The sequence below is a fragment of the Myxocyprinus asiaticus genome, chromosome 24 (assembly GCF_019703515.2).
Source record: "Myxocyprinus asiaticus isolate MX2 ecotype Aquarium Trade chromosome 24, UBuf_Myxa_2, whole genome shotgun sequence".
In the NCBI taxonomy this organism is placed as follows: Eukaryota; Metazoa; Chordata; class Actinopteri; order Cypriniformes; family Catostomidae; genus Myxocyprinus; species Myxocyprinus asiaticus.
The window spans coordinates 21002483-21030411 of NC_059367.1; the positions used below are offsets into that span (position 1 = coordinate 21002483).

Here is a 27929-nt window from a genome sequence, read left to right on the forward strand (position 1 = left end):
GAAAATACTAAAGGAGGGAAGGGAGAGAGAGAGAAAAATCATAACACAAAGAGTTAAAGATGAGATGCAGAGGGCAAGACAATAAGTGAGTGCATACAACAGAGAGCAGAGGAGAGGTAGCAAACAGATAGAGACATACTTGTAAGAGAGTGAAATTCAGCCAGCAATAGTGTAAACTGAGGAGAAGACAGAAGAAGAGGAATAGTGCAGCAAGAGAAGAGGGGATTCTGCAGCAAGATTGAAGCAGGATTATATTACACTGCACTGCACTGTGCAGACCACACACATAAACACGCACACACTTGTGCAGAGGTGTTTGATGCAGACATCAGGTAGACAGCATTTGTCAGTGTGTTATTTCTGAGCAGAGGAGGAAGAGAGAGCGGGTGTGTGTTTACTCCATGGCAAACGGTGTGTGCCAGAGTTGCAAAGTGTGTTCGACAGTCATGAGGAGGATGCTGTCCCTCTTCTGCTTGCTTTCACTGGTGACACGTTTAACAGAAGCATGGAGACCATCACAGCCACGACTGCAATTTCAAAACTCAGGTAAGATAACTGCCCCCACACACCAATTCAGTCTGTCTTTTCTCCACTCTCTCACCCTCAATTTCAATTTCAGTTTCCAAGTATTTTGTTGGCATGATTGTTAAAAGGATTGTTCACCCCCCCAAAATTAAATTCTGTTATTATTTACTTACCCTCATGTTGTTTTAAATCACTTTCTTTCCTTCATGGAACACAACCGAAGTTGTTGAGCAGAACGTTAGCCTCAGTCACCTTTCACTTTCATTGTATGGAAATAAGGAGGCAATGAATGTTAATGGTGACTGAGGCTAACGTTCTGCTAAACATCTCCTTTTGTGTTCCATGGATGAAAGAAAGACATAATGAATTGGAACAACATGAGAGTGAGTAAATGTTGACGTAATTATCATTTATGGGTGAACTTTTCCTTTAATCAAATAAGATGCCAGTGACGGTAATACAAATATACATTACAAGAAAATACAATAAAACTGAAGAAAAAAAAAAAGAAGCATTCAAAAAGACATGAATGAACAATAAGAATACTCTATTACGGATTTAAACTACAAATCTTGAAAATGTTTTCAAAGCAATTGCTTGTTTCTGTGGGTATACAGCTCAAATATGAATTTTACTGCAACAGATGCATGACTTGCATTTTTTTCATTTTCTGATCATTTTGAAAAATGTGAACTGCGATTTGAACTTCAAAGTATTTGACTTGTATTTTGAAATCTATGGAAGTATTGGAAGAAAATGTGTCTCATCCTTGCCTGTCTGTCACTCTTTATCCCTCTCTGTTTAAACCAATTATCTTAATGCCACCAGTAATCAGCTGGGGTTTGACAGGCATATATTATGTGAGATAGTGTGTAGACTGAAGCTGGTTGTGTTTCATGATGACCTAGAAAACCCTGTACAGAACACCAGTCTATCCGTCACACCATTCTGAATATCAGGGACAGACAAGACAACTATCATTGAGTAAAAGATAAAAAAAATATGTTTTATGGAAGGGCTGGTGGCTGCTTGAGTCTGATAATTATTATCCAGCTCATTTTGCCTTGATTTCCCAAATGAAATGATAAATGACAGCTGTTTTATGGCACGCACACACACACACACACACACACACACACACACACACACACACACACACACACACACACACACACACACACACAATGAAAAATCGTTTAGTATGTTTTTTAAGTGTTTTCAATTATGGGGACACTAGACATGTCCTCATAAACCACATTTATAGCATAATACCCTAGTAATTACCAGTTTGTAACCTAAAAAATTGTCCTCATAAACCACATAAACATGCCCACACACACACACACACACACACACACGTTTACAATTATGTGTCATTACATACAAGTGAAACTAACTCATACATCCAGCAAGATGTGGTAGCACAATCCTTCAGTGATCCTTCAGTGCAGTTTATCTTGATAAAATAGATATTCTAGCTGGTCTGTTTTGATCGATCAATTTGTAGTTGATCAATGATGTGACTACAACTATTTTGTAACATGAGCATAATTCAATTCAACACTCTAGGGTGTGGCATTATGTGTATGTGTGTGTGTGTGTGTGTGTGTGTGTGTGTGTGCGTGGATTTGAGTGCTATAATTAAGATGTATACTTTATATTCTGTTTAGGTTAAGGGTCATGGTGAGTAGGTCTGTCTGACCAAGAGTTGAGAAATTCCAGAACACAGCAGTGTGTTCACCCAGTTAATTTTAGGTGTCTGTGTGTTTATGTATGAGCTCTAGACCTTGTTTGTCTCAGTCACAGATGCAAAGTCACACCTGTTAACATTTCCACCACATGCATTTTATGAACATGCCAGTTGAGCAGTAATAGCTGATAACTGAATTTCCACAGGAAGTGTGCACTGTTATTTCTTGACCCTTAGCATCGCAATAGGAAACCTTACCCCAAGGGAACACGTCTGACGACACGTATATACACACACTGACATACTGTTATCTTCCCTCTCAATATATCAAGTGTGTGCTTGTGAAAAGGTTTGTAATTAATACTGAAATTATTGTTGCAACAGTGGAAAGAGATTCAGCACTGAAAAAACTATGCTTTGAATTTACATGATTTAATCATGTACATCAGTTCCACATGAATCAATTAAGTTACATCAACATCTTCTTTCTTTCATTAATTCTTTGTCAGAAAACTTAATTTGTTGATGTAATGTCAACATAATAGAAAAAAGTTATTTTTAAATGACCAAATAAAGTAGCCTCAATTTCAAAGTGAGTTTAGATGTGCCCTTGACATGATTTATTTCTTTAGAAACATAATATTTTTGTTACATTACTAATGTATATAAGTTTAAGCTTGTTGGCTAACTTTTAAACTAGCAATAGCATACATTAGCATGCTAAATGTTAAGTAGTAATTGCTTCTTGAGTAAAGCAATGCACAACTTGTCCTTTGTATACTCGTCCTCAAATGCTTCACTCTTCACCAGAATGGTAATCCAGCATAACAGAGTTGGTTCTAAATCCCAAAATAATGAACATTAAACACTCTTAAGTGTTTAGTTTATTTTCTCATCTTGCTTTCATCTTGCTCAAAAATACATAAAATAACTCTTAATTTCAAAATCTTTACTCTCCCCATCAAATCCCACACAAAGCATGCTGGGAACTACAAATCCCTTGCCCAGTATCAGTTATTTCACAGCCTCCAACATAATTGGATTAAGTAAAATTCCATATTTTTTTTTTAAAGTAGATTGAATGCAACAAAATTAAGTTGTTACAAAAGATTCAAGAATTGTTGCATTGGCTCAATTTAATTAAGTTAATTGGACGAGAAGCAAAAATAATTTCATGCCATGGTTTACATTTGCCTTACATAATCTGATCTAGTAGAATGCACATTCTAGAGAATTACATTAATCGAAAGCAAACAAAACACGTTTAGAAGAGAAACACAATTTGTTGCGTAGATCACAAATAATATGATTTAGTAAACCGGAAAACCTGCGTTTTCCCAATTTGTGAGTGTGTGTGTGTGTGTGTTTCAGCCTTTTTTTCAAAACACGTTTAGAAGAGAAACACAATTTGTTGCGTAGATCACAAATAATATGATTTAGTAAACCGGAAAACCTGCGTTTTCCCAATTTGTGAGTGTGTGTGTGTGTGTGTTTCAGCCTTTTTTTCTCTTTTTTGGATGAAAATATTCTGTGGACGAAATTTAGTTGCATCCTTGGTAATAAGTAATTATTAGTCGGGCTTGCTAACACAAGCATTACTATTACTATTGCTCGTACTTATGGGATTTTGACACGACTCGCGTTAGTGCTTCAACTCACTGCTTAGTTCTTGCATCAAATGGTGCTTTGACCTCTGCATGAAATGTGCTGCAGAGGATGTCTTGTTCTGATTTTAGTGCTTGCACAGCCCACATAATGATACATCATCTGAATTGTCTGTTAATCATTGGCTACTGCTTCGAAAGGTCAAAATGTGGTAAAAGTTTAAACTGTTTGAAATTTCAGTGTGGCGAAGTGATCCAGATTGAAACAACAACCAGTTTTAAGTGTTAGTTGGAGTAAAAATATGTTCAAGCTCAACTTGTGCAGCTGTTGGCTTTCATAACAACTCCAGGTTGTTAATGATATCAAAGAAACTAACCGTGATTTATGTCATCTACCCACTCGGGTAAGGCACTGTCAAAATACGGTCATTGCAACTCTGTTAAGTATCGGCACTATGGAGCCAAATGTTTTTTCATTTGGCAATTTAAATTTTTTTAATATGCTAAACATTATCCGCTAAAAACAAACGCTGATGCGATTGTAAACATTGGAGACCAGAGAACGAAAACAGGCTTCCGTTATGAACTGTGGAACACTTCCGTGTTCAGGAAAAAGGTGGATTTGGCAATGCTGATGCAAGTTATTTGGAGCCCCATAAGTATTTGTCACATAGCCTGTCCTGTATTTTTGGGTTACAGACTTAAATTATATCTCAAATCATAAGGCTTGTTGAGGAGAGTGTGCTAATACATTTTGAAGTGATTTTTGCCTGGCAGACAAAAAAAAAAAAAAAATCCCATAGACATACGTATATAAGAACTAGAATATCATAGAGACTTGATATTCTTGATAGTGGTCCCTTTGGATGTGGGTTAATAAGCAACGCCTGGCAGCCTCCCAGAATACCCTAACAGTGCAGAATGTTCTTGGAAATATTACACGCCACACATTTGCACTAATCAAGTCTTTTCCATGACTGAGGTAATCTAAAGTTCAGATACACACACACACCCACACACACACACACACACACACACACACATAAACACATTGTGTGCGGCTTAATATATCCTCAGCTGGTCTTAGAATGACGGACACAAGAGTGAGCCCAACAGGAGCGGCTAAAAGCCACCGGATTCTAGATCACCTAGTCATGAAAACTCACTCACTTCCTTTTAAACACACACATGAGACAGGTGGAATACCAGCCTTAATCCACTTAAGTGATTTTAGTACCCTCACACACACCCTCATACATGTGCAGACGTACACACCCTTGTTGCCCTGGCAACTTCCCCCAAGAATGGGGGCATTGGGTATGACTGATGCCACTATGAAAGTGTCAGGAATGTGTGTGTGTGTAAAGGAGTGTGCATTGTGTGTACATCCCTCATGACAGCTGAGATTTTTTAGCGTGTGTGGGTGAGTGAGACAACATTTTTAAAAAGTGATAATCATTCATCACACGCAAATCTTTAGAGAGACCAACATCAACCAGAATCTAATGTGTGTGTAATTGTATATTTAATTGTTTAGGCCAGACTCCGGCTTCATTCTGAAATGTTCTTATATACTGTAGAATTCATTTATATGTATTCAATCTCTTCTTTCTATTCCTCCTCTTTGTTTATTCAATCCATCTCTTGTTTTCTTTTGTCTATCTGTCTGTCTCATCACCTGTACAGAGATTTTTTGAACAGGTTAGTCTACCCAAAGGTGAGTCTGTCTGGTCCAAATGACCTCAGATTCACTGCTGTTTCTTATAAAATATAAAATGTCTCTCTCCTATGTTGGTTCTTTCTCAGGTACAGAGAGGTTCACATGAGTTCAGGGCTCACACAGCATCCAGCAGCCACTCACGTCTGTCCTCCAGTCATGATACTCTGACTAAATAGATATCCTTAGTTTTGTTGGAAACGTAGGCTGTCTGAAATCTGAAAATGTAGTATATGAAGGTAGGAAGACATTAGGGCATGTCTGAGTTCTATGTTTGCATAACATCCTGTCAACTAAGTTGCTTTCATCCCTTTTGTTGTTTTAGGCCTATGATATTCTGGGAGGGTGGATTGGCAGTTGGTGGAATGGATAAAAATAAACATTGTAGTCATTAAATATTTGTTTGGTTATGTTTAAAGCTCACTTGAATTCCATCATTAAACATGATGTCATGGTGCCTGGGAAGTCTTTCTGAAACCAGTTTCCTTAGGAGGTAACACTAAGTCATTGAATGATTGGGCAGCAATCAGCTGCCTTTGGTTTTGGAAATGTTGTGTTTTGCATATGTACAGATCCTGTAATCACTCTGTATTACTGTAGTGCTGACTGACACTTGTTTTTAACTAATAAAAACGATGAAGCTAAATTGAGTTTTCTTTATTGGCCTGAAAGAAATTGAGGGTTTATGAGGGCAACAAAAAATGTAGCATATAAAGCTGAAGCCAGATCAGCCAAGAGAGCCTTTCAAAAAAGAGGATACATCACTTATTACAGAAATTTACAAAAAAATTCTGATCTCTGCCTCTGTGTGTGTATATCTTAGAGCTGGTGCGTAGTGGCAGGCTCCTGTCTCTCTCTTTGCCTGCTGGTGATCTGAACTCTCTGCTGCCAGATGAAGATGGTCGTCGCCTTTACATTGGTATGAAGAACCATCTGCTCTCCACCAGTCTGGATGACATTACTCAAACACCCCACAAGGTATGCACACACCCACATACACACCCACACACATGCAGTGGTTCCTTCTTATATTCTTATATTCCTTACAAAAACTCTCCCACCCTCTACATTTACACAAAAAACTGTGTAAATTGTTCGTAACTATGGAACTGTTTGTAAATCCTTTCTTTGTCACATTCATGTAAGAATAGTTTTATGAACAATTTACACAGAAATTTGTTCTGCTCATGTTTTATGAAAGAGGCTCGTGAGTGTATTTGTGTGTGCATGTGTGTATCAGTTCAGTTGTGAGTATGATTAATTGTGCCCTTCCCTGCTTGTCTGCATAACTGTGTATTCATGATTTCATCTGAGTAGTGTCAAAGTGGCATCCAACTGCAATTCCTCACATACTACATGAACAAATCAGCATATGCATCAGCATTTAATATGACTAAGAGGAACCTTTATGCATTGCTATTTGCACCAGATTAATATCTCTCTGTGCTTGTTCTGTATTCCAGATATATTGGCCTGCAAATCCAGATCACATCCAGGACTGTTTAATGGCTGGGAAAGACCTGCAGGTGAAACAGCAATGTACAAACATAATGTTTGGCTCAACTACACTCGGAGTGAGAAACGGAGTGAGACTGTGTTATAATCCACATGACTAAACCGTACCCTAATTCTACCCATTAAAGAACACTTTTTGCATTAATTAAAACCCCAAAATTTTAAAACATTTATAAATCATTTTTGTCAGATTTCGATCACTTCTGGGGACAATTTTATCTCCAAACTATAGCTAAATAAACATGGACACACATTCACACAGCGCATGACTGTCTTATGACTTTATGTACTTCAGGTTATTTGAACAGCTTTGCTTGAAGTGTCCGATCAACGTTCTGTTCTGGTTAAGCTAATAAATGCATTGCAGTCCTTGCTATCTAGACTGTTTCTTCTTTCTGCATTAAAGTCAGATTGACCTCATGAACAGACTTTTTTGTCTTGTATTGGGAAGTGATTGTTTCCTGTTTGTATCACAGATGGATTGTGCTAACTTCTTGCGGGTGTTGGAGCGGTTTAACCAAACACACCTGTATGCGTGTGGGACTGGAGCATTTAACCCTCGCTGTGCCTTCATCCCCATCAGCCTCTTTCATAGGGTAAATAAGGACTACATTTCCAAGGATGCACCTTTCTAGTATGGATGTACATTTAACATGTAGTGTGAGTGTGTTTGGGAGTCTGGAGTGATTGCTTGATGTCAGATTAGATTTAGATCACCTATACTGAGAATGATTTATCTCTGGTCAGTAGGGTTGCCACTGCTTGGCCTTGTAAAATTCCTACACAGAAAAACGTATTGTTGGCCATCATACAAAAAAAAATATTATTTATGATTGTTCACTTTTGTATGTTATGTGGATGTGTGTGTGTGTGTGTGTGTGTGTACAGGTTTAACATATTATTTACTTATTCTGGCCTAAGCAGTTTTCTTGAGTTTATGGTTCATACTGTACATTCTAATGTTTTAAAATGTATAAATATGTGTGGAAAGTATAAAATTATGTATAAAGTAAAAAACAAAACAAATGAAATTAAATATATGTACATAAATATACACAAATAAATGTACATATACATCCCCTTTAAAAAAAATATTTTCAAGATTTAATTTCATAACAAATTTCCATTAAACTGAATAACAAAATTAAGTAAAAAATCTTAAATATTTTAAGTTTTACTAATTACATTTTGTTAAGGATCAAAAAATTATATTTAACCATCTCAACCATCAAATTAAACCAGGTCACTAAAATTAATCTGACTTTCTTATGATTTATATGAGAATGCATTTGATTCTCCTCCTTGCATAGTGTTCTTATAAAAAATGGTTCATATGTGTGAATGCGTCTGGAAAATATTTAAATGCCGAGACATTATGCGTCCCGGAATGGAATAAAATTTTCCCAAAAGCCGTGATGATCATGGAAATTCCTGGACGGGTCAGGCTGGTTAATTAGCTGGTTTTAGATGGGTTTCGGGCACTTTTCAGTTGGTCATGTTGTGAGACCAACCTAAGATTATAAAAGCTATTGTGAGCATTAACATTAATAACAATAAAAAAGTGTGTTATGTACAGATTCAAACAGCTTTTCAGAAGGGTAAAAAAGTAACTGTAAATAATATAAAGGATATTTCAGGCTGAAAAACAATCCCTGAGGTATGAAGACACTGAATCAGGAAAGGGAAAATGTCCTTATAACCCTCACCAGAGAACGGCTACTTCCATCGTAGGTAAGACATAAGTGTTTATCTATTTGTGAATATCGTCAGTCTAACATGGCAGTGTAACTCTTCTGAATGATCCAAATCTTTGTGTGTGCTTATTTAGATGGGGAGCTATATGCTGGGATCTCAACTGACTTTCTAAGTCATGATACAGCATTCTTTCGTAGTCTGGGAGAGCGACATGTAATTCGCACTGAACAGTATGACTCTACCTGGCTGCAAGGTAATGCATGCACTCATACAACCACATAAACACTCACTGAGCACTTTATTAGGAACACTCAAGGTTCGACATGTTGTGCATTCTAAGATGCTATTTTGCTCATTGTACAGAGTGGTTATATGAGTTACCGTAGCCTTTCTGTCAGCTTGAACAAGTCTGGCCATTATCAGATGACCTCTCTCATCAACAAGGCATTTCCATCCGCAGAACTACTGCTCGCTGGATGTTTTATGTTTTTGGCACCATTCTGAGTAAACTCTAGAGACTGTTACGTGTGAAAATCCCAGGAGATCAGCAGTTACAGAAATACTCAAACCAGCCTGTCTGGGACCAACAATCATGCCACTGTGGAAATCAATGAGATACATTTTTACCCCCATTCTGATGGTTGATGTGAACATAACTGAAGCTCCTGACCCGTATCTATATGATTTTATGCATTACACTGCTGCCAAACAATTGGCTGATTAGATAATTGCATGAATAATAGGTGTACAGATTCCTTATAAAGTGCTCAGTGAGTGTACACCTTAAGTAGCAATATGACTAACCGACTCTACTGAAACAAGACTTACTCTTACAAATATACACATAACCTATTGTTTACAACAATTAAGGATACATTGTGCTCTACCTGTAACAGTAAAAGCAAAATATGCTACCTTATTCTTTGCACAATAAAGATTTGCCTGCTTGTTATCTAGAAGTCTCTATGTCTCTCTCTCACCAGGCGCTGATTTTGTGCATGTCGCAGCGATGTCAGAGAGTGATAATGAGGAGGACGATAAGGTGTACGTGTTCTTCACTGAGCGTGCTCAGGAGGCAGAAGGGGCAGCTGGGAAGGTCCTCTATTCTAGAGTAGCCCGCGTCTGTAAGGTATTTAGCAGTATGTTCCTACGTGCATACATGCACTTTTGTGGCCCCTGTACCTGTATGCCCACCTCCATGAGTCTGATAGGATGTGCTGGGTGGCATGTCTGACTGTTTCTCTGGTGTATTCTTGTATCTCTCTTTGAATTTGCAACATTTCTATTAGAACCCTAATAAAAACATAATATGGTGGTACCATGTGAGGTGATGGTATCAGATGGTAATAAAGCACAACAATCTGGTTCCAGAAGTAAAAATTCCATTTATTTTTTCCATAGAGAAATTGATTATTAACGATAACCTACAATAAGCTCTGAGGTTGTTAATCAATGGAATATGCTTCTGCTTAAAGGGATAGTTCACCCAAAAATTTAAATCCTCTCATCATTTATTTACCCCTTTTTTAAGCCATTCCAGATTTGCATGACTTTCTTTCTTCTGCAGAACACAAACAAAGATTCATAAAAGAATATCTCAGCTCTGTAGGTCCATACAATTCAAGTGAATAATAGTGGCCACAACTTTGAAGGTCCAAAAAGCATATAAAGGCACTAAGGCAGCATAAAAGTAATCTATAAGACTCCAGTGGTTAAAACTATATCTTCAGAAGCGATATGATAGGTGTGGGTGAGAAACAGATCAATATTTAAGTCCTTTTTTACTATAAATTCTCCTCCCTGCCCAGCAGGTGGTGATATGCAAAAATAATGCAAATCACCAAAAATAAAAGAAGAAGTATGTAAAAGTGAAAGTAAAAATTGAGATTTATAGTAAAAATGCTTCTGAAAATATGGATTTAACCATTGGAGTCTTATGGATTACGTTTATGCTGCCTTCATGTGCTTTTTGGACATTCAAATTTCTGGTCACCATTCACTTGCATTGTATGAATCTACAGACATGAGATAATCTTCTAAAAATCTTCATTTCAGAAGAAAGAAAGTCATACACATCTGGGATGGCATGAGGGTGAGTAAATTATGAGAGAATTTTCATTTTCGGGCTAACTACTCCTTTAAGCCATCGGTACACATTATTTCAACTTTATTTTTAAAAAGCTGTTTAATATCAGAATCCCTGATGTAAAACTGCACTACCCATGATCCTGAGGGGGAAAATCCACCAATCAGAGATTTGCAGCAAACAAGCCACAGCAAAATAGCCCTCCCTGTCTCCCTGCACTTTCAAGCTGCTTATATATTTGTATATATTTGAACATTTTGGAATATACTTTAAATATATTGATCCTATACTTATAATCAACAACTTTAAAAGCAGTAGTTTTATGTTTGCCCAATGTTTTTATTTCAATTACATCATTCACAATGCTTCATGGAATTGCAGTTCATTTCCTCATGAAAGATGTTAGCACTGAAGTATGTAACTTTTTCAGTGTGAAAATACTTTCGTCTATCCCATCTTAAAAGTGCTGTAAGCGATTTTAGCGGTTGTGGAATTTCCGCAAGCTGAGTCGTTGAATTAGCCATGCCCCCTCTTTCCAAAACCCTGTACTCCAAAGATACCAAATGAGCTTTATTGAGACCAACACAGAGCAAAAGTTGTTGTCAAAAACAACAGTATCAAAATAGCGCCCTCAACTGATAACTGTTATGAACAACATGGCGTAAAATTGGCATTAAGCCTCAATAATTAGCTGCAACTACAATACTATGAGAATGCGCAAAATGACTGATAGGCAGAAAGCATCAGAGACCACGGCCCACTGACACATTTTTGTGAAGAATTTAATAAAATCCCTTTGTAAAAATACTTCTGGAACCAGGACGGCTAAAAAAATATGGTGCACTCTATTCAATGGTACTGTTGCACTTTATACCATGGTACTTTGATATACCTTGGTACAGAATGATTACCATATTCATTACCATGGTATTTACATGGTACTCAAGATTCTTCAAAGAATCCCATATTACCATGGTACCATGTTTAAACACACTTTTTTGTAAGATAAGACTCACAGGAAAGGGTACTACGGTACTATAGTGTTTATCGCTTTTTCTCTCTTTCTCCTCTCATACTCTGTTACTCTCTCTTTCTCTTGTTCTCTCTCTATCACTCTCTCTTTGTTTCTCTCTCTTTATAGAATGATATTGGTGGTCAGCGTAGTTTGGTAAATAAATGGAGCACTTTTCAGAAAGCTCGTATTGTTTGCTCTGTACCAGGACCTGACGGAATTCAGACACACTTCGATAAACTGCGTGAGTAATACACACACCTTTAGATACATATAAACTTTGGGTCAAAAAAAGAAAATTAATTAAATATTTACTTAATGATTATACATCCACATTAATGAGAGGTGTTTGTACATTTACGTCTATTAATAAATAGCAGTCTAATGTTTTGGGATAGCCTTGTAATTAAAAAAAAAATGTAGAGAATATACATGGTTGATACTGTGTGTGTGTGTGTTTGTGTGTGTGTTTGTGTGTGTCATATGCCTAATCTTCCCTGATTTATGAAACATATTTTATCACTCACACACCACACACAGACACACACTCACAGACAGAAACCGGTTTCTTATCAATCAGTTTGTGTAAGCAAAGTCCTTGTATAGAATAAACAATTCTTCTATCCTCAATTTGACCCATGCAAGTTTTACCTTTGTCATGTAATCTCGTCACGAGTTTTGTCTGCCTACCTATTGCACTGTTTCCTACATATATTCTATCTTTAAGATATACTGTACACACATGCATACTCATTCAAAAATAAATACACACATTCAAATATTAATCTCAGTTATCGCAAACACTATACCACCCAAATACTCCTGTTACTAGCAAATCCATGATATCACACACACACACGCACACACACACGCACACACACACTCATAACAATAATCAGAAATCAAGAATGACTTGCATATCTGACTGAAACTTTATCAAATCTAAAAAGTAGCTCTGAGCAAAACCAGTCTTTTTCCTCTCCTAAAAACACATTCAACAGCACCATGGCAATCTTTACAGACAAACGTTTATGTAACTAACTCTAACATGGCCAATTATGTTCATGTGTTAGAGAGTCTGTTTATTTCTCGGCCTTTTAAAGTATTTAGAACTTGCAAAACAGCCTTTTCCAGATTGGCTAACACATTAATGTTTATTGACTTCATAATGACTTTTTAAATATTTTAATCTGGTTTTAATTCAAATATGCAACTCATTTTATCTTTACTTCCACCCATAGTGGTAATCTACAAGAATTCTCTTCTATGTGACATTTACATTGCGCTTCACGGCCCATAAACAACTACATCTCCCATAATCTTTCTGTGCATCAGGGGCCCTCATGTTGCCATGGTTATGGTGGGTTAGACCGCACTGCAGACAATGAATGTAAATCAGGAATAATGAGTTTATTGATTATATAAATAATCTTTCATAAAATGACTCTCAAATATGAGTTAAAATAAGATGAGTTCAAGTGAGAGTTGGAAAGTTAAAATTATATGCTGTATGTTCATAATGTAAATTAAATATAATGAAGCTTGATTATATCTTAAAAGAAAATCTAGATTCTTGAATCTACAGCATGCGTCATGGTCTAGTGTCAGTGAGTTTAGATATTGTCCATATTTGTGTGTGTGGGTGATTCTGCCAGTTTGGACTTGAGTTGAAGCTGAGTAGAATTTTTGTTGGTAATGATTTTTAGGATTAAATATTGTTTAGTTGATTTACTGTCGAAGTTTATATAGAGATTTGTTTTGTGATAGTTTGTGTCCATTAGTTGCAACCATGTGTTTGTGAGTGATTTTGTGTAAGCATGTATATGCAGTATATATACACTTACTGAGCACTTTATTAGGAACACTATACTAATACTGGAAAGGGCCTCCCTTTGCTCTCAGAACAGCCTCCATCCTTTGTGGCATGGATTCTACAGATGATTCTGGTCCATGTTGATATGATTGCATCACGCAATTTCTGCAGATTGTCAACTGCACATTCATGCTCCGAATCTCCCATTCTACCACAACTCAAATGTGTTCTATTGGATTCAGATCCAGTGACTGGGATCAGGCCACCAGCCTGGACTGTTGACACAAGACAGGTTGGGTCCATGGATTCATGCTGTTGGCACCAAATTCTGACCTACCATCTGTGTGCCTCAGCAGAAATCAACATTCATCAGACCAGGCTATGTTTTTCCAGTCTTTAACTGTCCAGTTTTGGTGAGCCTGTGACAACTGCAGCCTCAGATTTCTGTTCTTGGCTGACAGAAGTGGAATCTGATGTGGTCTTCTGCTGTTTCTCCTCAAGGTTCGACGTGTTGTGCATTCTGAGCTGCTATTCTGCTCACTACAATTGTACAAAGTGGTTATCTGAGTTAACGTAGCCTTTCTGTCAGCTTGAACCAGTCTGGCCATTCTCCGTTGACCTCTCTCATCAAAAAAGGCATTTCCGTCAGCAGAACTGCCACTCACCGGATGTTTTTTGTTTTTGTCACCATTCTGAGTAAACTCTAGAGACTGTTGCACGTAAAAATCCCAGGAGATCAGCAGTTTCAGAAACACTCAAATCAGTGTGGCACTAACAATCATGCCACGGTCAAAATCACTGAGATCAATTTTTTCCCCATTCTGATGGTTGCTGTGAACATTAACTGAAGCTCCTATATCTGGATGATTTTATGGATTGCACTGCTGCCACACTATTGGCTGATTAGACAATCTCATGAATAAGTAGGTGTACAGGTGTTCCTATTAAAGTGCTCTAAGCACCTGTATGTAGAGTGAATTCAGACAAAATGGGCTATATAAGTTTAGAGTATAGTACTAAATACAATAGTACACTATTCCAAAAAATTAAAAACACATCTGTACTTTATTTTTAATTCTGCACAGACGTCCCTGTGCCACATTTTACATCTTTTTTTTTAATTTTTTTAATTTATTTATTTATTAAATTATTTAGTTAAAAGCTGCTGTTCATCACTATGGATTCATTGTATAAAAATAAAGCTTTGGGAAACTGAGCATTATGTTCACAGACTTTTTACTGTAGATAATTTGGGAAAAGTGACACTTTACCAGACCCTTCTGAGTTTCTCTGTGTGTGCATTTTTACAACTCCGGTGGCACCCCCATCCTGTTTGCTCATAATCTACAGAGTAAATAACACAGGATGGAGATGAGGGAGGAAAGCAGAGAGCAGGACAGATGGAGGTAAGGATGGATAAGGACAGATAGGGGCAGGATAGAGAAGTGTCAACAAGTACAGGGCAGACAAAACTATCTCTCCTCAAGGAGAACAAAAACTTTTTGTTTGGAGAAATTGACACAAGTGAAAGGAGGAGAGAGAGGTTGGTGAAGAGAAAAGAATAGGTAGTGGTGAAAACGGTGAGACTGAAAAGAAGAGGAAGGGGGGAGGGGGGAAATGAAGGATAACAATGAAATTGAGAGAGAAAAAAATGGGAGTGTAAAAGGAAAGAGAATGCGAGTAAAATTTATTTGTTGGGTAAATAAAATGTTACGCCAGTAAAGCATTTTAAACAGCTTGAAACGTTATTAGGAACTGCAACATTTCTTGGTTTAAGATATAGTCACTGATGTGTGCGGCATAGAACATCTGTCAGGACACTCGTCACAGTATGTGGGCCTACCTTAATTAAAAGGTTTATAAATGATACCGAATTTGCGAATATTTTTTGCATTAAACCACCAAAACGAAAAAATGAATGGAAGACGCAGTTTCTTGAGAGACAGACTAGCTTGATTGACATGCTAAAAAAGCTAAATAGCTAAATAATTTAACTGTTTTAGTGACATATTTTGTGTGCAGTGCTGTGGGGTGTAAAGACGGTGTGGATATGCTTTTATCATGCGGACAACCCAGGTTCGATTCCCACTTTTCCCCATCCTGCTTCCACTCTTAATATTTCCTTTAATACTACTTATAATAAATAAATAAAAATGTATATAAAGGATGATTTATTTGCAGTGGTTTGGTCCGGCGACGGTCGGGGAGTTTAGAGAAGGGTTTTATCTGTGTAAAATTAACCATGTTTTTACTATAGTAATATTGTAGTAACTATGTTTTTTTGGTGGAAACCATAGTTTTAATTCAATTAACCATGGTGTAATATGGTGTTAGTATAGTAACCATGTTTAAGTTTGTGATTACTATGATTTTACTGCTAAATATCATGGTGGTACTATGGTTACTGTAGTAAAACAATGGTAATTTTTGTAAAGCAAGGTTTATGTTAAGTTTAGGGGTAGGGGTTGGTGTAGGGTCACTGCGGGACTTTAAAATAAACACAATAAACACACTGCAGTGATGCCCCTATACTGTATGTTAGTATTTAATTAAGAGTGCAAATAGTATCTAACACTATTTACACTAACTGCAAAGAAGATGCTTTTTGTTGCTATTGACACTTAGGGTGTGTTCAAATTTGTAGTTCGGTTCTCTTGGTTCTCTTAGTCCAGACCAAAAAAGAAAATTATACATTTAGTCCTGGTTCACACACATTTTTAACACCGAACCTAAAGATACAAAACAAAAGGCATAAAAATAAGATCACAACCTGATTGGACAGCTTTTATGATGTATATTTTGCGACGGAACTTGTCGAACGTCCAAAACATGCTGGCTGCTGGGCTAAATGTGCTCATTGGACCCACTTTCCCTTAACCTATCACTGAACATTTTGAACACGGGCATTTTTGTGCGTTTTTTCCAGTATACTGGAAATATGGTCGTCGGACCAAATGTTAATAAGGAACTTTACCTCCTCATTGCTCCATGTTTGCTCTCTGCTCATTTTGTTTTGCATACAACGCTCTTACTGCTCTTTCTATGTTATCAAATCATGTGATTTTTAGGGTCACATCTTGTGACATCACATCCTGTTATTGGTCCGTTTAAACGTCTTTGGTCCATGCTGCATTCATATATCAGTCGAACTGCACCAGAGTTCGTTTGGACCCGCTATTCATTTTTATTTACATTTATGCATTTGGCAGACACTATCCAAAGTGACTTAAAGTGTACTTATTACAGGGACAATTCCCCTGGAGCAACCTGGAGTTAAGTGCTTTGCTCAAGGACACAATGGTGGTGGCTGTGGGGATCGAACCAGCAACCTTGATTACCAGTTATGTGCTTTAGCCCACTATGCCACCACCACTTAGGTTATTCAGGGGTCTCGGTCCGCTTGTTTGGTGAGCACCAAGGTTCAGATGGCAGCGTTCACACTAACAGAACAATCGCACCAGAGTTCATTTTAATTGAACCAAACCGGCCAAGTGTGAACACACCCTTAGTGTAAATAGCATCTATCACTATTTGCACTTAGTGCAAATAGCACCTAGTGCTCTATTTAAACTTAATTTTGGAAACTGACTTTAGGCCTTTTATTTATTTATTTATAGAATGAGTAAAAGACAGAGAAGCTGTGTGAGTGTGTGTGTTTGATTTGGTAAGGTTTGATCCTATCTGACATGGCTGGAATGTGAGAATGCAGAAATGAACTACTACTCCTTACACCACAAGTTCATCATGAAGATTTGGGTGTGTGTATGTGTATGTGTATGTGCTTGTTTGTATTTTATGTTTGTGTTTTTGAACAGAAGTGAAATGACAGATATGTTGCATTATATTTTTATTTGCATCTGAAAGAGAGTGTGACTAGATAAATATTCTTTTACATGAGTGTAATATTCTAACCCTGTTTGTTGTTTTCTTTGTGCCCGTAGAGGATGTTTTCATTCAGCGTGTAAAGGACAAAAAGAACCCCCTCATCTATGGGCTCTTCACCACTACGAGGTGAGTTTTACAAACTGACCTGAGATCATATTTCAAACACTTAAATGACTGTTATGAATCAACCAACATTAATGAACCAAGGGTACACTCTAACAAGTGTCGGATAACCTAGAAAATGTGCTTTATGTGGTAACATCTAAATTAGCTGGTATTATTCAAGATAAATATATTTAATATGACAGAATCAACCTTACAACTTTACATTACATAAACAAAATTAATGACACCATTGTCACCAAAATGAACAGCAAAAATAATGGCTGTTTTAAAAAAGGGGTTCCCAAACACTCCCCCCGTCTGCCATTTGTGTGTTTTAGTTTTGGGACGGGTTATGTAGGGTGGAGTGTGCAGTAAAATATGGATTCAAAAAAAGCAGAATGGAAAGAGTGACAGTGTTATGGCTCTCTGTTGAGTTGTTCCACCAAATGTGTTAAATATCTCACATACTCGTAAAGACTGTAGCTTTCACAGAAGACCCCAATTCATTTCAGATCAGATGACATTTAAAAAAAACTTTGCGGAGTCAGTGCCTTACTGCCTACTGGCTTCAAATTGCCACCTACATTTGGGCCACTAAGGTTTTACTACTTACTGTATATTGTAGCTTGCTCATAAATGTAAAAAGCTGGGTTTTAGTTGGATTTTAGCTGAGTAAAAACATGTTGGTTTATTGAGAACTGAATATGATGAATTTTTTCAATGGTAAAATACTTTCTTCTTTCCCAGCTTAATATACAGAGACAACTATAGTTAAGCCATTCATAGGTTTATTCCCTTAAAAAGTATAAACTATCACTACATTGCTCTGTTTGTTTAAGCATCCCAACCAGCTCGACATAGCAACATTTGCTCAATTAATGGTGTGACTTCGAGGTGGGATTATCTGACCAATGGCAGATGGGAAAGTGTTCAATTCACCTTCACTCATGATTCATTTTGATACATTCTGATGGATTCTAATGCAGGTTGCTAGTTAGATAATATCTACGTATTCGATCAGCCAATAATGAATGTTCTATTTGCGTTTGTATGTGTTGGTCTCTTCTCCTTACAGCAATGTCCTGAATGGATCTGCTGTGTGTGTGTACCGGATGCAGGACATTATTCATGCTTTTAAAGGAAACTTCCTTCACAGTGAGGGACAACAGTACAAGTGGACAGAGTATACAGGCAGAGTGCCCTATCCAAGACCTGGCACAGTGAGTATTCCCAACCTGAAATAATCACTACCCAAAACAAATAGTCATGTCCTTCAATGTAAATGTAAATGTAAAGCTTTGCAGGTCAAATAGATCTTTCAGATTTAAAGCTGCAGTATGTAATTTCTGTGCCACTAATGGCACCAAACGAAATGTAATTTGTTTAAAGGAATATTCCGGATTCAATAGAAGTTACGATCAATCGACAGCATTTGTGGCATAATGTTGATTACCACAAAAAATGTTGACTCGCTTCTACTTTTCTTAAAAAAAAAAAAAAAAAAGAAAGAAGCAAAATTCAAGGTTACAGTGAGGCACTTACAATGGAAGTGAATTTTTTGAGAGTTTAATCACAGACATGTGAAGCTTATAGTTTTATAAAAGCACTTACATTAATGCTTCTGTTAAACTTGTGTATTATTTGAGCTGTAATGTTGTTTAAATTGTGATTTTTACAGTCGTTTTAGAGTTTAGGGTACGTTGTCATGACAGCAAAGTTGTAATATTGGGTATAACTTTACACAGAAAAGATTAGCAAGCGATTTTATCACACTAAAATCATATTAAAACACATATTTTTTTAATTTTGTGGCAATACTTTTGAAACATTTTAACGTTTATGGATTGACCCCATTCACTTCCATTGTAAGTGCCTCACTGTAACCCAGATTTTTATTTTTTTAAGAAAAGGAGGGACATGTCAAAATCTTTTGCTATTGGCGTGAGTTTGGGGTGGGACTAACATTTTTAACCAAACAATTGCAGATGGGGACAGGGTTTGAAACTTGTTTGAGAAAACAAGAATTATTTTTTTGCGATTCTGTTGCAAAATTCTGCTGCACTAGTGGTTTAAAAATTATACTCTGCAGCTTTAAGAAGTATTCCAGTCAAACTTTGTGAACAAATTCATTGCAGAGTTTATAATATTTTACTAGAACTAAAATATAGGGGGCTCTAAAATTATTTCAATAATTTCCTGTTATTATTGGACAGTAACACAGAAATTCCTCTGTCAACCTTCAGTGTCCCAGCAGCACTTATGGAGGTTTCCAATCCACAAGAGAATATCCTGATGATGTCATCTTCTTTAGCCGTACACATCCTTTAATGCAGGAGGTGGTACATCCTCTTGGGCGCCAACCGTTGCTCATCAGAGTGGGAGTGCCTTATATGCTGACCCGCCTCCTTGTGGACAGAGTGGAGGCGGTAGACGGACAATATGATGTGTTGTTCATTGGCACAGGTGTGTTTTTATGTTTGTGGTCAATAATCCGTTTTTTTTATTTATTTTAGAATGTATTTAGGTTCACATGATGTTTTTGCAAAATGTCCTTTTAGTTTGTAAATATTTATAAATGTGTGTTTTCACCAGACACTGGCCTGGTGCTGAAAGCAATTCACCTCCCTAAAGCCAACGGACAGAATCAGGAGGTTACTCTCGAACAGCTTCAGGTGTTTAAGGTAAAGTTTTTGCAGATTTAAAGGGACAGTTCACCCAGAAATGAACATTCTCTCATCATTTACTCACCCTCATGCCATCCCAGATGTATATGACTTTCTCTCTTCTGCTGAACACAAACAAAGGTTTTTAGAAGAATATTTCAGCTCTGTAGGTCCATACAATACAAGTGAATGGACACCAGAACGTTGAAGGTCCAAAAGGCATATAAAGGCAGCATAAAAGTAATCCATATGACTCCAGTGGTTAAATCCATATCTTTAGAAGCGATATGATAAGTGTAGGTGAGAAACAGATCGATATTTAAGTCCTTTTTTAAATATAAATATCCACCTTTGACCAGCCCCAACCAGTAAGTGGCTGAATGTGAAAGTGGAGATTTATAGTAAAAAAGGACTTAAATGTTGACCTTTTTTTCACCCACACCTATTAAATCACTTCTGAAGATATAGATTTAACCACTGGAGTCATATGAATTACTTTTATTTTTTGAAACACTTATTCTTTATTATATTTTTTTTTCTTCACATTTTAGAATAATAGTAAAGTCATCAAAACTATGGAATAACATAAATGGAACTATGGGAATTATGTTGTGACTAAACAAAATCCAAAATAAATCAAAACTGTGTTATATTTTAGCATCTTCAAAGTAGTCACCCTTTGCCTAGAATTTGCAGACATGTACTCTTGACATTTTCTCAACCAACTTCTTGATGTATCACCCTGGGATGCTTTTTAAACAGTATTGAAGGAGTTCCCATCTATGTTGGGCACTTATTGGCTGCTTTTCTTTATTATTTGGTCCAAGTCATCAATTTCAAAAACTTTTTTTTTTAATTACATTTTAGTTTTATAATGAAATAAATTAATATGGTAGCACAATTATATTTTTGTCTACAAAACTAATTTCAAACATTTAAGCATATGCCTTCAGATCAAAATATTTTTAAGATCATGTACTTTTTGGACCTTCAGCATTCTGGTCTCTATTCAATTTCATTGTATAAACCTACAAAGCTGAAATATTCTTCTAAAAATCTTCATTTGTGTTCTGCAGTCATACACATCTGGGATGGCATGAGGGTGAGTAAATGATGAGAGAATTTTCATTTTTGGGTTAACTATCCAGATTTAACAATACAGATTTATTTAGGTGACCTCTTGATTTTTAAACATTATCTTGTCATCTTCTTGTTACTCAACAGCACAAGTCACCGATCACTGCTATGACGCTTTCCAAGAAAAAGGTAAAATTTGGAACATACCCTCGTACAAACATACATGAATATATATACATAAGATAAACCAGCACACTTTTATTACGCAAGCCTTGCCATGTTGTCACCTTGGCAATATGTGGCATGGGGAGAGATACTTAAAATGAAACTGTGAATTTTCACACATTTTATTTCCCACAAAACACACTCACTGAAAACTGAAAATCTACAACAGAGCGCTGTTTTTCTATAGCTGTATTGTGGATGTGGTTTAGATATTTGGGCTAATGGCCCAGTTTTCCTGCTTACTAAAACATCCTTTAGGAATTTAAAAGCAAAAGTAAACAGATGTAAACAGGATCACAGTCTGGCTCATATCATAGTGTGTGTTTTGTCTCCAGCAGTGGTTATTTGCTGGATCTGTAGAAGGTGTGGTTCAGTTGGGTCTGTTCCACTGTGATCTGTATGGCCAGGCCTGCGCTGAGTGCTGTCTCGCTAGAGACCCATACTGCACTTGGGATGGGCACTCTTGCAGCCCATATATGCCAACTGCACGCAGGTATCACACACGTGCTCACACTTCCTCATACCTTTTGAACCACTGTAATTTGACTGTAAATTTAGTTTAATAAAGGCACACAAATATAATTGTACATTGCATAATTTAAAATGGAATCAAGTATATAAAGCCAGATTGTTCTTACATTTATAGCAAACTCTGTTTAAATCATGCATCAAATCAGTTGTTTTCCATACATTAGTATTTTATGGTGAAAGTGCTGGTATTTGGGGTATCTAATATAAATCTGATCTGAAACATTCCACCCTGTCTGCAGGAGAAACATTCGTCAGGTTAATGATGATGGCAACCCGCTGAACCAGTGTGTCAGACAGGGAGGTGAGATAAACAGACAACCAGACATATACAACCAATAAACATCCTACTTCGGAACAGCACTGTCATTTTTATGTCTTTTTATGATTTCATCCATTGCTGTATTTAGATCTGGGTTGGTAACTCAAAGGTTGCATGAACTAGATACTAAAATGACAGTCCAGCTCTATCAGCTTTTAGCATCCTCACTTAACCCCAGTTTGCTCTAGGGGGACCTGAGCAAAAGGGTCTGTTAAATGAAAATAACTGTACATTTTAATGTAATGTCACATATAGAATTTTTTTTTGAAGCATTGCTTGTTTCTTTTTTAATTAGCTGGTCTTCAAGTGGAGGCAGTGGAGAAGATACTGGTTGTTGCTGTGGGTAACAGCACCTATCTGGAGTGTCTACCCAAATCTCACCATGCCACCGTCACCTGGTATAAAGACATAGGAGAAAACAGCCTGGAACAACATAAGGTACACAAACACAAACGTAAACAAACACACATTAAAGTTCTAGGTGACTGTAAGTGCGCTTTCACACTAGTTATTTTGGTCCAGAGTCCATTTGACATCAGAGTTCAGTGCATTGGGTTGGTGTGAAATCAGTTTTCAAAACTCTGGTAGCAAACTAGCAAACTGAATGTGAGTCTGCTGGTAAAATTACATTTGTATGGTATGTTATGTTGCATTAGGACTCTGGTGCGGTTCGCAGTTGGTATGAAAGCAATTTGTCCTAAATCACAGAAGTGAACTGCTATTCATGACATATAATTTGGATCTTTGCATGCTCCCTGGTCTTAGAATAATTTTTAAAAAAGGGATAAAAGCTTGAATAAAAAGTCAAATATGCTCATCCTGAGTTGTTTCCTAGCTACTAGGGCTGTCAACAGGGCTGAGAAACTAAACAAGAATTTTTCACTTAAATATTACCAAAATTCAAAATATATTCAAATTTTAAAGCCAATATTTCAGTTAGGGGGAAAAAGCTACAAGACATCAGAGATCACCAGATTTTAAAACGTTATCATCTTAGTCCACAAGAGGATGCGACAAATAAATATATAGCAAACAGCACCTTGTTTTGCTTTTTATTGCAAAAAAAAAAAAAAAACATCCCTGGCTGTCAACAAAAGTACATAAAATGATTTGTATTCATTACTGTTGTATGATAGTGGTATTCGGCTGAACTTGGTTGAGAATCGGCATTTGCGATTCAGTCAAACTTTGCCTTACCGCTGTAACAGCATGTATCTAAACAGCTGTTCAAACAGGAGGCTAGACGGAGTGCAACAGAATGAAACAGAGTGCATATGTGGATCTTGAGACATGCTTTTCGAAACTGAACTCCTTTTCCTTAAACAGTGTTTTTTAAAACAAATTACTTATGCTGCAAGACGCTGATGAGAGAGCAAGATGCAACAACCAAAGACCTCCATTTTTAGTACTTGGCACACATCTAAAATTCGAATGCACAGATTTTGCATTTTAATGTGCATTTTTTCTTGAGATTTATTTGACAGCCTTACTAGCTACTGTGGTAAACAGCTACTAGTACTCAGATTGGTACTCACTGGTTCAGACACAAAAGTACAATATATAAAGAAACCAGCGGGGGCAGGGGTAGAGGGGTAAAATCAAACTAGGGTGTAGGGCAAGCAGATGTGAAAACAGCCCGAGGCCTTCCATCCACGCTGGGACAGCATTTTTGACTGAGAAAACTGAGCTTTTCGAAAATGCTCTCCGAAGTGGATAAATTTGAAAATGCCGTCTTCGCGTTGTAGTGTCGACAGAGGAAACTGAGATATATGAGAACTATTACGTATTTGTTGTCATGTGCCACAGTCATGTGATCCATTCAACACAAAACAATCAAGATGGTGGCCCATATTGAAGTGGCATTGTTGTGCCTACTATTCACTGTAATAGCATTGTGAAAGATAAATGTTTCTTTGTACAACCTGCACATTGCATTCCTTCAAAGGCGATGGAAAGTTTACTCTGAATTGCTGTCTGGCGACAGAACACGAGTACAATTGCGTTTCAGACCGTACATAGAACGGCAACTTTTCGCATGTGCAGTAATGGGATTTAAGATTTTTCATACGCTTCAGTGTGGATGAGAAACTTGTGGAAAACGCTTGAAAACGGCAGTGTTGACGGAGAGAGTTTCAAAAACAAAAACACCGCTTTCAAATGTATCTGGATTAATATGGACGTAGCCAATTTCCCCTCTTTCTTTCAGGTCGTATCTGGAGACCAGCTGGTTATAATCGACAGGGGCATCCTAATTCCCAGGGCGCAGCTCAATCATGGAGGCGTTTATCACTGTCAGCTAGAAGAGCATAGGTTCCGCTGGACAGCCGTTACTATTCACTTAATTGTGTGGAGCCCCGCCCTGCACCCCACCCATGGCTCCACCCAGCCATGGTATCAGGATGTGATGGCACTGATTAACCATGGCAAACTGGAGCGACACTGCAAAGAACACAGCCAACGTCAGAACAACAAGGAATCAGGGAACCACAAGCATAACAAACAAGACAGAAAGAGAGGAGACCGAAGCAAACACAGAGGAGGAGGAGAGAGAGGGGGAGAGAAGGAGAAAGGGAGGGGGCGAAAGAACCGAAGCAGAATGCAGAGCTCAGCACAGAGGGTGCCGAGGAGTGCATAGACACAATCACAGGTGTTTACATCAGCAGGTTCACCACATAAACACAACAAAACATGCAATATACAATATATACATGGTACGTTGATTACAGTACTTGACATCTTGTTAGCACATTATCTTGATCATGAAGGACTGTTGCTCACTAAGAATGTGTCCAATGGGAAGGCTGATCTGGAAGGGGTGGGGTCAAGAGAGGAATAACTATTTAATTCATTATTTGAGGACTGTGGTACGCAGATCTGACATATCTCCTAAAGTAATGGAGTGTCCCAAATTATACTCTGCTGAAGAAAAGGCAAATCTTCCAAAGCTAGGGAGCATCTTAAAAAGTTCTTTGTTTTAAAAAGACTGCAGTGTTGATAGCACTTTTTTCTGTATTGCGCAGCATCTGCACTAAATACTGTATGTATTGCCTTGAACCATTGTGTTCTTATTTATCTGTCTGGTATTTATTTTCTTTGTGATATATTTTCTTGCATTTAATTTTTTTTTATAAGGTGTAATTCTCTCTCTGCCTTCATTAATGAAGCTTGTGCTTTTCATTCATTCATTCTGCAGAAAGAACACTGGGTTTAGAGAGATTTAAATTCATCAAACGCAAAATTATATATAGTGACCCCAAAAAGTATTTGGATGCTTAAAGGGATAGTTAACTTAAAAATGAAAATTCTTTCATCGTTTATCCACCCTTAAGCCAACCCAGATGTGTGACTTTCTTTCCTCTGCAGAACACAAACGAAAAGTTTTAAAAGAATATCTCAGATCTGTTGGTCCTCACAATGCATGTGAATGGTGACCAGAACATTGAAGGTCCGAAAAGCACATAAAGGTAGCATAAAAGTAATCCATAAGACTCCAGTGGTTTAATCTATATCGTTAGAAGTGAAATGATAAGTGTGGGTGAGAAACAGATCATTTTAAAGTCCTTTTTTACTCTAAATCTCTACTTTCACTTTCAAAATGTGAAAGCGAAACTGGAGATTTATTGTAAAAAAAAAAACAAAAGGACTTAAATATTCATCTGTTTCTTCATTTGTGTTCTACAGAAGAGTCATACGCATCTGGTATGGCATGAGGGTGAGTAAATGATGTGAGAATTTTCCTTTTTGGGTGAACTATCCCTTTAAGTCACACTTAAAATGTTTTAAATTTATTTCAGTGGATAACAAAAGATCAAACCAAGTTGGATTTACAAACAAATCTCACAACCACCTTCATGTTTCTATGCTCTTATTCCAATTACTTTTAACCAACTGGTCTTAAGGTAATTTGTAGTGAATATACTGTATGAAGTCATAAAGGTGTAGTTGTACTACCGTGTGACAACTTTAAAGTGTCCAAATACTTTTTGTCTTAACTTTGAGCAATATATCTATTGTTTTATCATTTCAAACCTAACAAATGTTTTTTTTTAATGTTTTGTCTGAAAGGTGTGCTATCTTTTTTTTTTTTTTTTTCTTTTTTTTTAATGCCACATAGTTTGATATTTTGTTATAAAATACAAATACATTCATACATTTTTAAGTGCCTAAAGTGTCCAAATACTTTTAGGGCCACTATTTAGTTCAATCTTTCTTCTGTTCCTACTACAGCAGCTCATAAAAAGGTGAAATCACAGTTCTATGATTCTGTATGATTACAAATAGGTGTGTTTCTCTGTGGAAGGGTGGAGGCACAAAGGGTGTGTTTAATATAACTGGACTGAAATGCAAGGGCATGCCCTTTCTCCTGCACATGAACACATGCCTGCCAAGAGGTTTGGCACCCACCTTAAAGTGCCTCCATTGAAAAAGGATGGAAAAAAGAAAATGACAGAAAAAAAAAGAAAAAAGGATGGAAGAAGGGTTATGAGTTTTAAAGTGCAGTACAAACGGAGAGAAAAAAGGAGAAAAATGCGGTCAGACTCGCACCACATGAGAGAGACAGAACCAGTGATCTGTGTGTGTGTGTTCGTGTTCAAGCTGCTCAAATGGCCTGCGACTGGTTAAATGAAACTCAAATGTTGTTAACATTCATAAAAGAAACATTTAAAATGTAAAATAGATGTTTCATACTTGTCTGTGTTTTTCATATGAAGAGGCATATCCTGCCATTAGTGATTTAAACCTTGTCAGTCATGTGTGCTACAGTTTTTTGCACCTTTGTTCTTCTTGTAACTGTAAATCTGATTTTCATGATTAGATTTGAACCTTGAATAAAGTGTTTTGGAAGGCTCTTATGAGAGTGAGAGAAAATGAACAGAACCGAATATTGCACCCCCTTATGTATTACTTTGTTATAATGTCAGCTTATTTAATATATCACTTAATGTAATACCAGAAAAACATGAATGCATTTGTTTTATACAAGATTCTAACAGGAGATGAAATAACTCAAAGATGACTGTAATGGGAGAATGATCATTGTTTTTATCATAGCTGATAAGTTTCATACAATATAAACACTACAGAAACCTTCTCACATGCACAAACACAGTAGATCATATACACATGTAGGTTGAGTCTTGTGTGGTGCTGGAATTTTCTCTTTCTCTGGTTGCTGTGTGACAAGCATTTGAATGCCATGAGCAGATTAATTTATATTGCATCCTCCTAACAAATGACAGGACACTGGGAAATTGACAAGGTGGGTTGCCTTGGATACAGCTGGCCCTTAAAACACTCACAACTGAATACCAAATAGACTTTGTGAGCCTATATGAGAGTAAATGTGAGCAGTGATGCAAATAAAGGAGTGAGGGGGGAGACTGAGGCAGAAACATAAGGAAAGTGAGAAAGATAAAAAAAAAAATAAAAAAAAATACACCAATCTCTGTTAAGGAAGATTAAGGAA

At 37.0% G+C, this 27929-nt stretch overlaps 1 protein-coding gene across 2 annotated transcripts; it reads left to right on the forward strand.

The window, feature by feature from the left end:
- Nucleotides 1-27929, forward strand: sema3h (sema domain, immunoglobulin domain (Ig), short basic domain, secreted, (semaphorin) 3H). Of its 2 annotated transcripts, none has more exons than XM_051653976.1 (17): nt 1-546; nt 6360-6514; nt 7000-7062; nt 7528-7647; nt 8689-8782; nt 8880-8999; nt 9730-9875; nt 11974-12088; nt 17599-17668; nt 18723-18867; nt 19891-20110; nt 20240-20328; nt 21535-21576; nt 21948-22105; nt 22383-22444; nt 22758-22900; nt 24669-27929. In XM_051653976.1, the coding sequence occupies exons 1-17, from the start codon at nt 402-404 to the stop codon at nt 25095-25097; spliced, it is 2316 nt and encodes a 771-aa protein (XP_051509936.1). In that variant the 5' UTR covers nt 1-401; the 3' UTR covers nt 25098-27929. The 2 variants fall into 2 exon arrangements, with proteins under 2 accessions (XP_051509936.1, XP_051509937.1); XM_051653977.1 differs by having other exon boundaries at nt 21951-22105.

Coding starts and splice junctions, on each gene's coding strand:
- sema3h (XM_051653976.1), top strand. CDS start 402: ATGGCAAACGGTGTGTGCCAGAGTTGCAAAGTGTGTTCGACAGTCATG. Junction 20,111..20,239: donor TGTGTTGTTCATTGGCACAG/GTGTGTTTTTAT, acceptor TGTTTTCACCAG/ACACTGGCCTGGTGCTGAAA. Junction 21,577..21,947: donor TGACGCTTTCCAAGAAAAAG/GTAAAATTTGGA, acceptor TTTTGTCTCCAG/CAGTGGTTATTTGCTGGATC.